The sequence below is a fragment of the Geospiza fortis genome, unplaced genomic scaffold (genome assembly GCF_000277835.1).
Source record: "Geospiza fortis unplaced genomic scaffold, GeoFor_1.0 scaffold147, whole genome shotgun sequence".
In the NCBI taxonomy this organism is placed as follows: domain Eukaryota; kingdom Metazoa; phylum Chordata; class Aves; order Passeriformes; family Thraupidae; genus Geospiza; species Geospiza fortis.
Genome location: NW_005054372.1, coordinates 2,868,671 through 2,885,478, shown reverse-complemented (window position 1 = coordinate 2,885,478; position 16,808 = coordinate 2,868,671). Strand labels below are relative to the sequence as shown.

Sequence of the window (16,808 nt, the reverse complement as noted above, 5' to 3'; positions counted from 1 at the left end):
GGGGTATGAATTGATTAGATTTTGTGAATAAAGGAAGGAAAACAAAGTATTTCCTGGAATATCTTCTAAAAAGTGTGGGACCTGGAGAGCTTGGTGAAAATCATGTGCTGTGATGTTCTTTAGTAGTGGTGTGCAGAATTACATCTCTAGCTCATATTTTTATAGTCCTCAAAGCAGGCATAATATTTCTTCTTTTTCATGATTGAAATAAAATGCTACAGGAAAAACAAAAGGAACTAAAAATGTAAACCATGGAGTGCTGCTCAGAAGAGGTAATTGTCTCCAGTGATGGATGTGAAGCACATGCATTTTGCAGATGAGTTAAACCCCCAAAGAAACTATTGCATAATCTTCTTGTCTGTTCTTCTAAACGTGCTTTCAATTTTCATATTGCTGATACAAATCGCTTGGCTTGAATTTCGTGTCTTGTCATGTTTTCACAGTAGTTTTTATGTAGACCCAAGAATTTCAGCTCTGCCTGCTTCAAACAGTTACATTGGACTCAAAATTAGCTGCTTCTTGAGGAAGAGCAAAGCACATCAGGGTACACTAGAGTTTTACTCTCTGTAGGTAGGGGTGGCAGCCTCCTTCTTGCATGCTCAAGAAGCAAAATTGCCAGAATCAGGCCCATCCTTAGTGAGGCTCCAGTATCCACATCCTATTTCATCCCACAGTGTGGTCGTCCCCCATAAACAAAATATCCGGCACATGTGTTAAAAATGCCTCTTGAAAAGGCTTGGACTGTCATTTCCTTCAGGGTGGTTGAGTGTGTTCCTTGTAAAGCTGAACCACTATGAAACACAGAGAGATCTCTGTAGTGTACAAAAGGTCTAATGCCTACAGTACATGTCTTCTCAAGGCCTGTGTAATTCTCCATCCTCCAATCCATTCAATGTTAGTCTTTTCCATGTAAGTGTGAGAAGCAAAGGAAAGTATGGAAGTACTGAGTACCTCAGCCTTTACCTTCCCCAGAGGATCTGCACTTAGCAGGATTGGGCAGGATCAGGCGAGTGAGAAATAACAGCTCACAATTTTTTTTTCTCCTTTTACTCCTAAACCATAAGGAAATAGTCTTAGCAATAATACATTTAATGGTTGGTTGTGAATTTGAGAGGTTTCTTCATTTTCCCTGAATATATTTACTAGTATGTGTTCTGCTCGTGGTATCTCTAACTGGTAAGCCGTGCAGGAGCTGTGAGTTGACGCCTCAGGATTTACACCAAAGGACACGCTCTGTTGACCTGGTGTCATGGGCAGTAGTCACACTGGCAGCTCTTCTCCCTTTACTTAACTGCAAAGGTTTGATGTGCCATATGGCTTTGAGATGTTTAACATTTTTATTATGTCAAAATTGTTTTGATAAGGCCATTGATGCTTCTCCAATCTGTCAGAAATAGTTCGGAGAAGGTTATTATAATTATTGTAGAAACATATGTGCTAATTCTGCAGATGTGTTACAGAGACATTCTTCTGGGTTTTGTCTCCCTTAGGCTTTTGATGGTGGACTGAAAGTGAGCAGTTTGACAGGTTTGATGCAGGTCTGATTGAGAGAATAGTTTTCCACATGACCAGTTTCATTACCAGACACATTAAAAACAGTCTGGAGTTACTGGCCCTAGAGGAAAAAAATCACAATTAATTACCTAATGTATTTGTTTTGGTTATGAGGAATGTCCTTCCGTCTTGCAAAATGTCTTTTTTTAAATCCATGTAATGAAAGGAGAGTGATGCAGGGCTTGGCTTTATGTGTATGTTTTTGTTGGAGGAGCCCTCAGACCTGTTGAAGTGATCATAATAGCACAGCATTTTGTCATCAGACCTTCTTTCCATCCTTGTCCTTTTCCTTTTGGTTTCGTACTGCTTATAAATAATGGGATAAATTACCTAATTTTATTTAGAGATATAATTTTGTGTGTATGTGTGTGTGTGTATATATGTATACACATACCTATACAGACGTGTGTTTGTGTAGATATATAGGACTCAATTTATCTTTTAGATTGCTCAGATTAAAGGGAAGAGGTTATCTTCAGTCATCTTTAATTTTTTAGTAAATTCCATTTATTTTTATTACTTTGATGCAATGGGGGTTGTTTTTCAGAATAGTTTGTTGCAGTTACTTTTTATCTCAAAATAAAATGATGCCCCTTGCTAAAGACACCTTCTTGTGAAATGGCATTTAAAACAGATCTTCTTCAAAAGCCTAGAGAAAATAGAATAATCTGTATATTTATCCGACTTTTAAACTGCTGCTATGATATGGAGCAGGAGATGGTTGCTTTTAGAGAGATGCCTAAAAATTAGTGTCACTTTTTCTATTCTCTGTCTAAAGGGACTCAACAGAAACCACAGCTGTTCAACCCTGTTTTTTCTCTTCTTCTTCTTGTTTTTCTTTTCTGCCCACTGTAATAATCTGGCTTTAAGCACAGACTTTGACAGCCATGATCTGCTGTCATGCTGCTCAAGCTGTCAAGCAGCTTCTGGCACTGTAGGAAGTGGAGCTTAGAGCCTGCAGCTCCCTAATCTGAAGTGTCTGCTTGGTGCTTGGGAAAGGATGTCCTCATGTGCCAAGGCAGACTGCAGGTGAGCACAGCTACAGCACAAAGGGTATGGCTCTTGAGGAATGTTTAAACCATAAAATCTGTTGCGAAGCTAGCAGTCCCTGATTTTTCCCTTTGAATTGACAAAGTCTAATTTAAATTAATCTAGTTAAGAACCCCTTATCATTATTAAGTCTTAAGCCTCTCAGTCTCAGCCAGGGTGATAATTTAATAAGATGCTTTTTGTTTCTCTAGATTCCAGTCTGAGTGAGTGAATTATTGTCTCTTGTGGAGTTTGTCTAATTCATCAGTTCCCAGTCCAAACTTTGTACTCTGTCTCCTTCAGTGCTGCCTGCTAAACTTACCCAGCCTCCTCTGTCTTGTGCTCTTATTGATGCCTGTTTATGTTCTTGCTCCTTCCCCCTTGGTCCTGCCCTCCTGGCTCTTCAGTCTGCTCCTTTCCATTCCCTGTCTCCTGGACTTCTCCTGACTTTTTCTCCCTGTCCCTGATTGACTATGAGTGCCAGCTGATGCTGTCACACTTCAGTGTCAGCCCACATGCTCAGGGAGATCTGATGAAGATTGCAGCCCAGCTTAATGTATGTGAAGACACCGGGGATCAAGAATGAACACCCACTGGACCCTTTTATTGCTTGAATTCTTAAAATGGGTTTTCTGTGGATTTAGAATTTTTTTCAACGTTGTTCATTGTCTATCAATCTTAGAAATGGATGCTTAAATATTATGTTAGTCTGAAGATCCTGATAAGGCAGTTACATAAAACTATGACAGAGAGCAAAGAGTTGGTAAGTTTAGGTTATAATCACAAAACTAAGAAAGGATGGGATTGGTGATGATTTTTTGTTGTGGAACAGCTTTGCCCTGCTGGAGCTCTGCTCTGATGCCCGTGTGTGTGTGACACAAAAGAATTCCATCCCAAATATTTTTCTTCTTGTCCCATTTAGGAAACTGCCAGGCAGAAATGTCTACGCCCAGATGCACAATGAAAAAGAGCAGGAGATGACAAGCCCTGTTAATCACAGTGAGGACACCCAGAACATCATCCAGGGTGAGGAGTTTATTGATGATGATCTGGACTCTCAAACACTAGGTAACGCAAGAGGTAACTTCGTTTTTAGCTTATAAATTTTCATAAGTAGTTGATTTTAAATAGATCTTTGTTTTCATTTTAATTCTTTTTCATTTTCTGTTCAGTCTCAAAAAGATGCAAATGGTAACACCACTTAACAAGGGATTATCTCAATCACCTTTTGGCTTGCTTGAGATACAGGTTAATGTATGGATGATGTGCTATATAGAGCATGAGTACAGACATAGTAGTTTAATGTCAGGAGACGGACTTGGACAATTTTAGAGATAAATTATATTTGGTAGAATGGGATATAGTCTGCAACTGTTGGATTCACTCAGTAATCCTCTGAATTAGTGGAAAATTGAGTTCAGGCCAGAAGGATTTGTAGAGTCAATGCTTCTGTGATTTCAGATGGATTGTATGGATATCCATTGCTTTATTTGCCTTCATATTCCAATGGCATTTAAAGTTTTTGTTATTAGAAACATTAAATTTATTCATGTATTAAAAGTATCATAAATCTTCCTTAATTTAGCTGTTGATTTTCTAGTATTCATGAGGTGGTTATAAAGAACCCATGAGGGAAACTTTCTGTGAGTATCTCAGTGCAAATGATTTCAGTGTCAGGTGGAAGTGTATATCCTGGCACCCTGTGGTTAGTTCTAATGCAACATGGAGTTCTGATCTATAATACATTGTCTTCAGACTGCTTTCAGGTCACAGTCTGAAAATTATAGGACAATGTAAATAACACCCAGTTCCATTTCTGGATATTTGTGAAAATAAATCAGATGATCCAAAGCTTTTGGGATTTGTAACAGTAGATTGATGGTGTGAGAGGCAATTGTAATGTCTTTGTGAACCCCAAGGAAGAAGATGTGTTTTAGCTGCACCCGAGGTAGCCTGGGCAAGACAGAACCTGGGCTGACGAGAAATTTCTTTATCTTGGGTTTCACCTTTTCTGTTTGTTGTCCATGTCTTTATTTTCATTTGCAGAACTGTGTGTGCTTCTAGGTTCTTGCAGGTGTTAGCTTTGAACACAAGGGAAGAATCCAGCCTCTTGCTTTGCTTTGTGTATTTCTATGTCTTCTCTGACAACCTTGTGTATGAGTATCGCTGCTTTCATTCTAATCTTGCAAGATGACCTTTGTTGCTCCCCTGACTTTACCGGAGTTAGTTCCAAAAACAAACCTGGAAAAACAAAGTCTTAAGTTAAATTTGTTGGTTATCTTGTCTTCAGGGTCTTTAGAGGAGAAGCTGAATGCTAACAAGGTCCTTGCAGACATGCCTATTCAAGTGGAGCATTCAAACACCTCTAGTACAAAAGCATAACTTCTTTTAATGGTAGAAAATCCCTCATGGCTTATTTAAAAGAAGGCAGCTTGGGATGCTCTAATAAAGAAATGCTACCCTGATTTGTAACACTTTTAGAATTAATCTCTGCTTGCCCTGCACTTGTTACTCAGAGGAAACAAAAATCTTCCATCTGAGCAGAGCATTATTTTTGGGTTGAAGAGTACAAGATATGATGTTTTGATGACATAAGAATGAGAATGTGATTTTGAGGTGATTTGTGCTTCAGCCAGGTTGTCTGCAGCAGCAGACTTTCCAGGAGAGTGTAAAAAGCTCATTTTTGTGGATCATAATCATTTGTATTTGTCAGCTACTGTACAGCTTTTAGACAGAAGATGTTATTTAATACATAAAACTACACTCCTGCTCGCTCTACTGTTTTGTTATTTGCAATACTTTCCACTAGCTCCGGTATTGCTCAGTACTGCCAAGAAAATATTCCCATTAATGATACTCTATTTTATCTGGTTTAGACTATGAAACATGTTATAATCCCTGCTTTATATTAAATTCTGGTTTACTACATTATTTGCAGAAGGTTCCTATGCTATGGAGATCCCTCCTAGTTCTGGTGAGCTTTCTCCCTCCCTCTTGGGAGATGTCCATGCGCAGCAGGGAGTTACAGGCCTGGGTTTCTGTTTGTTCTCTCTCTTCTCATAACTTTTGAATTTCCACAGTACAGTATTTCCAGACTCACCCATCCACTTTTTTTGTTTTCTATATATTTTATGTTGCCTACTTTATCGCAACCCCCACCTTGGGACTCCTCAACACCATTACCTTGCAGTGACTCCTTCTGGGAGAAGTGGCAACTTGAACAGCTACAGAGTTCCCTTATTGCTGATGCCGGTCAGTGTCCAGTCCCAGGTCAGTGGCATGTCGAATGGACGCCTCAGGTTCCATTCTCCTCCCTCACCTGCACCCCTCGAGACAACTACACCTTTATAAGCCACAAAGAGAACCAACTTATGCTGTCACTGGGATAGAAACCCTAGGAATTCACCACAAATCCACCACCATGAGCAAAAGCTTTGTGCAAAAGTGTGCTGTAGGTACATGGAGCTGTTGCACCAACCTTCACCTGACCTGTTGTTTGATAAAGACACTCTCTTATGCAATTTACTTGTCTCTGCAATAAAAGGGGGATTTATTGTGGAGTACCTGAAATGCACTAATGTTGGCCTTTTGTTTCTGTTTTTCCCTAGGCAATCACTCAGGCGTGGTTTTGAGCATCAACTCCAGAGAGATGCACAGTTACCTGGTTAGCTGATATTTGCAGCTGAACACAAAAACCGAAAGACTCTTAACTCCACCATTTTATTTTTCCCTGGTGATGTCCCAAAATTGCAAACTTGGCTGTAAATGCTGATGGAGAGGAGGTTTCTTATCAGTCCTGTGGAAAAAAGCATCCATCCTCAGTTACCAAGGGCAAAGGATAACATGTCTTGTGTTCACTCGATGGCCTGGGAACTCATTTCAACTGAAACTCAAATTATGGTAGCAAATTTGTAGCCCTAGGCACCTTCAATGCCACCCTGTTTCTTTTCTGTATATGCTCTATTTCTTTATGTTTATTTTTTAGAATGATTGACTGTAACTTTTTAATTATATTTTTAATTGAGGTATTCAGTGGAAGGCTGGGAGTCTTCAGCCTGAAAAGGTGATTTTTACACAAATGACTAGACCAGAAAAGATGGTTGATCACAATGACAATTTTTTTAGCAGGCCAAGTGTTTCTGTACTGGGAAAGGACTGAGAGAGAGACAAATGCACTCCTAGTTAAGACCAGCTCTTAACTTAAACATGTGTGAGACAATCTAACGAATTTAGGCTTAGGCCCTTCTGAGGATTGAAGGAAGTAAAATGTTAATTAGGATTTCTTGTAATATACAATGATGCTCTTGTAAGTGTAGCAAGTCCTGAAAAACTATCAGCAGCAGTATCTCCCCCCATCCCATCACATGTGAAAGAAAAACACCAGCTTGATGCTATTTCCAGACCAGGTGCCTTCACTTGCAGACAGTCATTTTAGTTGCTCTTTTTTTTTCTCCTGAGCGAGCCCCTCTCAGATGATGGCAGCTGCCAGATGAGTTTTCCTGTTAAACCCTAGGCTGGTGGCCTGTCTCTTTTTAAATTTCCAGAGAGTGTAAATACCTCTTTTACACAGTTTTCTTTGTATGGTTATTTTTTTTAAACTTCCTTTAAGGGCAGCTGTGCTGGGTGGGTCAGAGTTCTGCCCTGGGAGGGGCTGGGTAGCACTTCCATCTCCTTCCCAGGGCATCCCTGTTTGGGATTTCCCCTGGCATTTGCCCTTGCTGGTGGGAATGGGCAAACCCCAGCCTGACCTTTTCCACTTGGGTTGGTTTGGCAATCCAAAGGGTCACAGGGATGATGGGAAGGGATTTAGGGCTTCCTGTTTCCTTCCCATCACCATGGGGTCTCTCAGTCCCTACCACCACTGGCCCCTTTTTCTGCAGGGACAGCAGGGGAAGGCTTCTGGAGGAGCTGCCTGCAGAAAGGTTTGTGAGTCAGGTCCTTGTTTCCTAATCCCAGTTTTGTCACTTGGGTCAGAGTTTCCTAGTCTTGACCTCTGCATGCCTAGGGAATGGTGATGCAGTGAATCCACACTCCTCTTATCTTTTCTCTGTGGTTTATTTTAGCCATGTAGGAAAACAAGTGTGGTGTGGTGAGTTTAAGTGTCTGGCATCCTGTGTGTCACAGCTGCCTGGGATTAGGATGCTTCTCTCAGAAACCTATATAATTTCTTCACTTTTTGCCTTTGATAGAGAATAAATAACTCTGTACTCACTGAATGTCATACTGATGCTAGTGACAAGCTTGCACACCACCCTGTTTGAGAAGGATACAGATAGTGCATCATCCAGAAATGCACTAAACAGAAAATAATGAAGGCTAGTCAAATAGAACTGTCTTAAAATCAGTGTATGCATTGGAATCATTCTTCCATGTAGCTGTGAATATAGAGCATATTATCATCAAATGCAGCAGATTGGGAGGTAGTAACTCAGTGTAGTACTGTAGGCTCTCATGAACCCCACAGGATGTATGAGTAAAGCACAAGAAAATCTAGATTATAAACTTACTGTAAGGAACTAGGTGGAGAAGTTAGAGTGAAGATTCTGAAAAGCACTTGCAAACTGCTCAGGAAAATAATTACAAAAATTATTCTAAGATTTCTGCCTATTTAGTTGTATAGTGCCATGTAAACTTATTAACAGAGAAGCAATGCCCTGGCTGACTGTTGTGTGCCAGACTGTGGAAATCCAAGGTCTTAAATGTATCTGAGTCTGGGTTTCTTGAAGAAAAGTGCATATACAAAACATGCTGTGAATTGGAAACTTCGGGATCATTGCACCAGGGGCTTTCTCTCCTCACCAGCTCTTCTTGCTTTTTCTAGTGGAAATGGGCTGGAGCAGAGAACATTGCAACCATCTTACTTGTTCCTGTGAAATAAATCTGAAACAGATTGTTTGTATAGGGCAGGTGAGTGGCAAACCAGCTTCATAGACAAGGAATGGGATGGAAGCTCCAACTTGGAGTTGTTACATGGTTGGAACTAGGTCACACAACTAATTCATGCTTTAACAGCTACTTTTATACATTTAATTCAGGATGGTTTGTGTCTCTGATCACAGGAGTCTTTTGGAACTTAGGATATTTAACTGCTTGGTACTCTAATTAACACTTAGCACAGTGTAGTACCTGTAATAATTTTTTCCAATGCTTATTAATTTGATTCATACAGCATTTCTGTGAGGTTGGTTTGTCATTTCTTAAAAACAGTTTTTTAAAGACATGTTGGTATTAACATTACTGTGTTAATAATACCCCGCAGATAATAAAGGAAGCCTTTGATTTCCTCTCAAGAATAATTTTAAATTAATTATTTTAGAAAGTATTATTACCGTTTTCTCATTCATGGTGTCTTGGTTTATCTGTAAATGAAAAGACTCACTAGTGCTAGTTCTCAAATCTTTAGATACATATAAAGAATAAATATATTTTTATTCTTTATATGTATCTAAAATCCTGACACGTGTATTCGGAAACCCAGAGGTGCTTCTGTGCACAAGTGCTAGTCACACATGTGTGCATGCACACATGCAGTGTTTGTACATATTTTAGTTATGTTTTTTAGTGGGGAAGGGTGATGTGGTGGCTAAGAAACAGAAGATGACTGTCAGATACCTGGATTCTGTACCCAGACTTTGAGCAATTTACTTCCCTTGTATGTGCTCTGGTTTCCCCACCTGTAAAATGGGGCTGATACCTCACAGGGGTATTGTGAGGCTAAATTCATTACTGTTTGTTCAGGATCATCAGAGCAAAAGAATTTTGTTATTATAAATTATTAATGGTTTAACTTTCTTTGTTTCGCTTGTAATTATCATTGTTCTTAAAAGTTCTCTATTGAAACCAGCTGCAATTATGTATAAATGTAAAAAATGCATAATTCAAAAAGGTGCATCACTGTTAAAAAAGAAAAAAAAAAAGGTAATTTTATTTAAACACTGCTATTGGAACATACTGTTATGTGGCAGCACTGCAACAGTGGCTGTGAATTTGCTGTTGCACACAAGTATTGTGAACTCACTTCTCTGCATTATTATTTGATCAAAAACCTTATAAAAATGGGTACAGTGATATTTATCAGCACTGATATTGAACTATACTGAATCTAAAAAACCTGGCAGTGTACTGGCCTCATTGGCCTCTTTTGGCCTTCTTAAAATCTGATGTATTTGCAATTTCAATAACACTCTGCACTTTTCAGAGTGCTCCAAGCAGTATGATCTGAAGCATTCTAACAGAACCATCAAGATTTACAGCTGTTGTCTTTGCTTTCTCTTTTGACATTAAATGTTTTATATGCCATTGGAACAGCCCATCCATATAAAATACTCAGAAATGCTCAGAGGACATTTAGGGAAAATGCACACAGTGTTAATTAATTTTTCAATAATATAAGCAATATAAACCAGTGTATATTTTTATACTCTGTTGAAGAGGGTGGTGGAAATGGCTGTGAAGAAACAGAAGGCCTGAGGCAAGATGTTGTTGTTATCCACAATTCACATCCAATTTCTTGGAACTCTTTTATGATATTCTCATTGAATTAAATCCTTCTTGATGCATTTTCTTCTTTCAATGACTGGTGTAATGAGGAGAGAACTGTTTATTCATATAAAGTACATGATTTGTTAACTAACTGTCCTGTAGAGAAAGACAAATCATTGCTTTGCCATTAGTAGTTCCTAGTGCAAAGCAGGTTTCATTGACATGATTATCATGGTTAGCTGTATTTTCCGTCCAATGAGACCTTCTCTTAGTGGGAAGGCTCTACTGCTGTAGGCTGTATCTTTAATAGAGATCAATAGAATGGGACTGCAGTAATTTCCATCCTCCTTACACAGATACATGCTCAAAAAATGTGTGAGAAAAAGAAACTCCTTATAAGAAATTAAATACATGCAGTAGCTTTTTGATGATGAACCAGAGGTTCTGATAAGTTTTGAATTTCTAGTGTTATTTCAAGTCAATGTTTCTAAGTAGGTAGAATCGATGACAATTTCAGTCATAGATTTTTTTCTATGTTTCCTATTAAAAAAGTTTTGTAATTTTTTCATTAATGAGACTTCAGGGGAAAAGAGAGATAAAAATATTATTTCATTGCACAGTCCCTGCCAGTTGGAGTTATTATAGCTGTTTTATTGTATATTGATTGACACCACTATATAGTTTCCATATTCATTTTTATTTCAACATTTTAGATGAAAATAAGTGCCCATTTCTCTCAAAATATTGGATTTCCACTAGGACAAAATTTATAAGCATTTACCCTTATAAATCTTGATTTTTGAGATGCAAAATTTTGTTTTGTCTTTTAAGTCGTCCACCAAAAAAGCTGCTTCCTGGCTCATTTTCTCTGTTTTAGTCCCAGTTGCACACTGCTTCTTCAACTTTCTTCAAGAGACTGGCAAATAGCCAGTACTAGTCTGAGAAAACCTAAAACTTTCATTAGAATGGCATTTAATTGACTATAAGTAAGGTCTGCTCAGACAATTATCTTAATGTTAAGTTTGTATTTTCATGTTCTGTATTTCCTTTCAGCTTCTTGGCATTTGCCCTCTCAGTGCCATTTAAATGCATTTTTATTCCTGTAATGTTTTTGACTTATTTTTAGACTATAATCATCAAAGTGACAAATAACTCAGACCCCTGGTTAGCTTTTGCAATTAATAGCCTAACCCTGCAGTCTTTGGGAAATGTCAAGCTGTGCCCTCTCAGATTTGTATTCTTCTGTCCCAAGCCAGCCCTTGTCCCCAGCTGATCACCTCGGCAGCATTGCCTCCAGCTGTCTGTGCATGCTCAGACTGGAGGGGGTGCACAAGGGTTGCTCCATGTTGAGACAGCCTAGAACAGCCCATTTCCCAAATCTGGATGGGAATGTCATGCAGAAAAAGTTCTTATTTGTTCCTTCTTTTCAAATGTGTTGCATAAGCAGAGAGGGTGCATGTTATTGGGGAAAGAAGAACCTGTAATGGTACTTCAGGCTGCTCTGGAGGGTAAAGAATGCATCCTCTTGGAATATTTTTCCATTGAAATTGATATGTACAGCAAGTTAGTTTCATGATTTTTAATATGAGATCTCTTTTCTGTAAGTCTTCAGTCCCAGCTTTTTTCCTCCTGTTAAATGGAGTGGCAAATTACTTAAACTATGAATTGTGGAGCCATGTATGACTTCCATTCTTTTCATCCCTTTTTTTTTTTTTTTTTTTTATATGTGAAGCTTGTCAGCATTACTGTTTCCAGCTAGTTTATATGCTGGTAGCTGAGATGATCTTCTGTAAGACAGTTTCTAACATAAGAAATATTGGAAGGCTTAGAAATATGTACTCTGCAATACAACAACATAGCTGTGTGAAAAAATCCTTATCAAAGAGCTATTATGGTTTGCATTAAATACTTTTTAGTAGTATCTCCAAAAATACATACTCTGAATTGCAAACTCTTAGCCTCTCTCTCCTTCCAGATTGATTTTCTTTTAGAAGAACATTTACTAGCCCTGACAGAGAGTGCATTCTTTTCCTCACACAAGTAATTTTGCTTAATATTTTTTCTTTGCAACACTTGCATTTCACACAAACTTCGTCTGTTTTGATCAGCCTTGATTTCTGAGCTTCTGTAGAATTTGCATCTTTACACTGATTACTTGCAATACAGTGGACATAAAGCCCTCCTAAGCAGCAATAATACAAGCAGCAGTACCTAGCACTGCTTAAATAATATGCCTTTTTTGCACATATTTTTAATGGTATAATAAGTATATTAATCACCAGGAAGGCCAGGCATTCAAAATAACTTTCTCAACATGTCTTAATATTTCTATGTTATTTGTTGCTAATTTTAGCCAGCTTTTGATACTTATATTTAGTTCTTACTGACAGTGTCTGCTCTTGCAGATCAAAGCAAATGAATTGGCTTATTCGCTTTTTAGAAAAAGTATTAATTCACACTGCTTATTGATTAAAAGAGTTTAAAAATGAAATCTTTCTGAAATGGTGAAAGAGATACTTTTAATGAGGACAGCTCATACAGGAAAACAGCAGGCTTATATCCATGTGGCTTTTGAGATACCCTTGTTATGGATTTTGAATAGAAAGGACTGTGCAGAGGAAGCGTGACTTCAAACATCAGCAACATGGTAAAACTAGTCCAAAGGAGAATATTGTAACACACTGCCTCTATGCTTCAGGTTCACATCAGGGCATTTAAATGTTTAAAATTACAGAATATCTTCACAAACAAACTGCCCAGCAAATTGCCAAATTCATTGGCTCCATTTACTTGTAAATACACACCCTTCTTTGGGGTTAATCTTCTGAGTTGCTGAAGTAGCAAAGTAACTGTTCCTGAAGTTACCTGCATTGTTTAATGCTTACAAATCTTTGCCAAGTAGCTTCTGAAACTAGAAAAAAAAAAGCCAAATTTCCACTTTTTTCTGTTTCTTCTCCTTTTCCCCCACCCCTGTTTGTAGCCCTTTTGTTCTCTTTCATTATTGCTGCTGTTTGAGGCTCTGTCTTGCCTGGCTTCCCCAGATGACATTTTTCTACAGTTCACTTTTTCTTTCTTGCTTTTTGTTCTGCTTTATGTTACTGTCTGTGTTTCTGTTTGGATAGGCACCCTACTGTGTCCCAGCTGATAGCAAGAATCACAGTCTTCCCCCTCCCTGCCTCTCTCTAAGCTCTGCTGTATTGTCCAAGTTGATGAGGTTCCCTGTGTCACTGCAGTCCATCCTTCCTGCTTCTTTCCCCTTCAGTATCTTTTAATCCTTTCAGCTTTAATTTTTTCGCTGAACCTTTCTGGAATTCTTATCTTTTCCTTTTCAAGAACTTCTCTCTGATGTTCATCCCAGAGAGCACATGCTTCTAGTTTGAGATGTGGATGGGTATTATACTCCCAGAAAGAATAAAAATCAGCATTTCCACTCTCACCAGTGTATATATTGGTTTTGTTGTTGGTGTGTAGTAAAATTATGTATTTAATTGGCAAAGATGGTTATCTGTTATCTCCCAGATATCTTCCTCTGCCTCCTTTTGGGTTACAGGCTGAGACATGGTGTTCCCATGAGTTTCCTGGAGCACAGCAAGGGCTGGCTTGCTTTGCCAGCCTCACAGTCTGGCAGGTACAGAATTGCAGGGGTAGAGCACCTTGCCAGACCTGGGCTGCATTTGTATTTCAGTATGGGAAATGCTGAGACCCAAGCTGAGACACAGCCTTTTAAAGAAATTGTTACAGCCCAAAGCTGAAGAATAGGTGAAGTAAAGAGAATTCTTTGTTAATAGAGGGTTGGGAGCAATTTGACTTGACAGGTTTATGGAATGAGTTGGTATGAAACCTTTCCTAGAGGGTGGGGAAAATGGCTTGGATTCAAGGTCCATAAAATACAAATTTAAGCAAAGTCACCAGATATATTTGGCAGAATCATCATTCTGGAGGAGCTTGGAGAATGTAATGGGAGTAAGATCATTGAAAAGCCCAGTGGTGTCTTGGAAGGGTACAGCCTGTCTTAGGGAGTGTGAGAGTAATGTGGGAGGGAGGGGAGGAGCACAGGACTAAATAGGACAAGGAAAAGCAGGGAGAAAGTCAGTGCTACCAGTGTGTATGGTTTTACCACGTTGTTGATTTTTTTTTGGTTGTCTTGAAGCTTAGTTGATTTGTAATGGCAACTATTTTATTTTGTTGGTTGCATGCAGAGACTTTAAACCATGAGTCTAAATTGATGCAGCACGAGGAACATGCAAAATTATCACCATCTCTGCCTGTAATTTAAGACAGATCTGACTTGCAGCAACATCCCACCTGAGGTGCATGGAAGAGGGAAAAGATGTTGCTTTAGGAGTCAAGATGCCTCTATGAGTGCTCCAGATGACTGGGGCTCATTTGCTAATGGTGTTCCTCCCTAACACAGCACTGAGCTAGGAGACAAGGGAAAAGAATTATTTTATAGAGTCTGTTTCTTGCATTTATACTGTTGAAATGTAATTTGCTAGAATGCCTGTATGCGCTGTAATTTTATAATGTTTAAAGAAGATGAATGGAGCTGGTGTAGTATTCCTGAGGGTAAACACCAGTGATTGGAGTTTACTGAACATGTGACTAGAAATTTTAATTTTAGGAACAGAGAGTTCCTCCATTTCATATACACACCAGGCCTTAGAGTACAGATCCTTTTTTTCATTTGTCACTGACAGGCTGTGATTTATTTCCTCATGGGTGTAAAGTCATGGGTTGTGCTTGCTGCAGTGCAGAAGGCTCTGGAGGGAAAACATAATCAAATGGAGAAGTATACTTGAATTCTCCTCTCTTGATCCCAGTCTTCTCTGAGTTGTTTTTCCCTGATTGTCATTCTGTCAAAAAACTGGTTTGATGTTAAAAGGTGATTAACTAATTTTCATCCTCTTCCATATGGCTGAGGAAAAATAAATACAAGAAGTTTGCAGAGGAATAGCAGATTGGAAGAGGGTGGGGAACTTGATCATCTGGCAGAGTGCTTTGGGAAGCTTCCAGTTTTTTTGTTTTACTTACCACTTATTTGTACAAATATGTACAGCAGCTGTGATTTATGTTTCCATTAAACTTTGATAGGTTTCTTTGTAGAAGGTGGTTTTAAAAAATACCACCCTAGTGCTTTGCAAGTGTGGGTTTAGGAGGCATCAGGTATTGCCCTTCCTCACCTAAATGAAATTAACTTGCTGTATGAACTTGGTGTATTTATGAAGCAGCACTAGGAATATTGTTTCATCCTAGATTGGAGGAATATTTGGAGAGATGAGAGTTGCAATGGGAGAATTTTCCTTTTTAAGAGCAAAGGATGGAAGCCAGCTTATTTACAGCGCATCTGTGGCTGTTCCAGCACAGGTGGGTGCAAAGTCTCTTAATCCAGGTACAGACAGACAAATATAGATTTTGCTGACATTACCCATGAAAACAAAAGAGGAAAAAATGGTAATTAAACCAAGCCTAAATAATATTCCATGGCTAATTAGTGCTGCAGTTCTTGGTAAGTATATGAAAGGCCATAAAATAAAAAATAGACATATGTCTTATGAAGATTCACAAAGCATGTCTCACCACCCTGTTGTTAATGTGGAACATGGTTTATTTGGCATTGCAGGGCCAAATTCTACCCTAATTTATGGCCATGCATTTCCACAAACATTATCAGTTCAGCTTTATGTTACAGAAGAATTTCATCCACAGTGGATTTGGAAAGCAACTGCAGGTTAAAATCAGTCTTCTCAATGCACCTCTTACTCACAGGTTACTCATTGATTTTCACAATAATTTTTATTCCCATTGCTAGCATGAGAGTTCTTTGGATAGATGTAAGCTAATTACAACCAAGGTAGAACTGAATTTTTTAACTGCTTATGACTGCTTGATCAGCAAATGCTTAATTTTTGACCAGGGGGTTATTCCACTTCACGTGAAGGTTCTTAGCAGTCATCAGTATGCTACAACCCCTACCTTTAACATACATTGCTACACAGCCCTCTCCTTCTGCCTTTGCACATTCTATATTTGTGAAAACAGAACATGCCTTCTCCTAATTTTGTTTCAGGTGACCTTGACTTTAAGCAGGTTTCTTTGTATACAGTAACAGGGCTCAAGTGAAGAATGAAATAAATCCATAACTGGTGCATTGTCAAAAATGGGGAAAAGTGTTATTTGTATATTTTTGTAAATATGTAACATTTAATGGCAGTTTTGTAGTGACGTGCTGTTTTTGAGAAAAGGAAACAAATATATGTTTGAATATGCTTGACGTAACACTTAACTGTGATTCAATTGCACAAGTAATAGCTTAATCAAAAACTCTTGTGCAATATGTAGTGCACACACATAACCAAGTATCTGTTAGCAATCCACAAGCAAATTTTTGGCAACTTTTAACAATGGTGATGAACTGTGCAGTACAGATCATCACGGTCTCTTTCAGCTTCCAAACATGTAGCAGGCAAACTACTGTATACGTACCTGTGTACTCCACTGCATCCAAAGGTATGCATTTGTCCTGAGAACCTGCACTCCAGGTTTTTCTTTAATAAAATTTGGTTCTAAACTATTGATTGCTTTGTTTTTCTTTTGAAGCTTCTCATGGGGTTTGTGGAGGGGAAATGGTTTAACCAGACCCCAGAGTTTGTGTGTCTGAATTTAGCAGCAAACGACTCAACTCTGCAACACTGAGCTCAAAGGCTGCAGCAAACCTTCATTCTCCTCCTCTTTAGCCACTCCAC

The 16,808-nt window shown here is 38.7% G+C and overlaps 1 protein-coding gene across 9 annotated transcripts in view; it reads left to right on the top strand.

Annotated features, from left to right (window-relative positions):
• Positions 1-16,638, top strand: part of SORCS2 (sortilin related VPS10 domain containing receptor 2) — a 361,254-nt gene extending 344,616 nt beyond the window's left edge. Inside the window, exons 25-27 of one of the 9 annotated variants that reach the window (XM_031060108.1) lie at positions 3,506-3,609; positions 5,774-5,853; positions 6,192-16,638. In XM_031060108.1, the coding sequence (XP_030915968.1) occupies positions 3,506-3,609; positions 5,774-5,853; positions 6,192-6,215 (208 nt within the window). In that variant the 3' untranslated portion in view covers positions 6,216-16,638. Of the gene's footprint in view, positions 1-3,505; positions 3,664-5,773; positions 6,164-6,191 lie in introns of those variants that run through there. The other 8 variants (XM_031060105.1, XM_031060104.1, XM_031060109.1 and 5 more) reach the window with 8 other exon arrangements.
• The last annotated feature ends 170 nt before the right edge of the window (positions 16,639-16,808 follow it).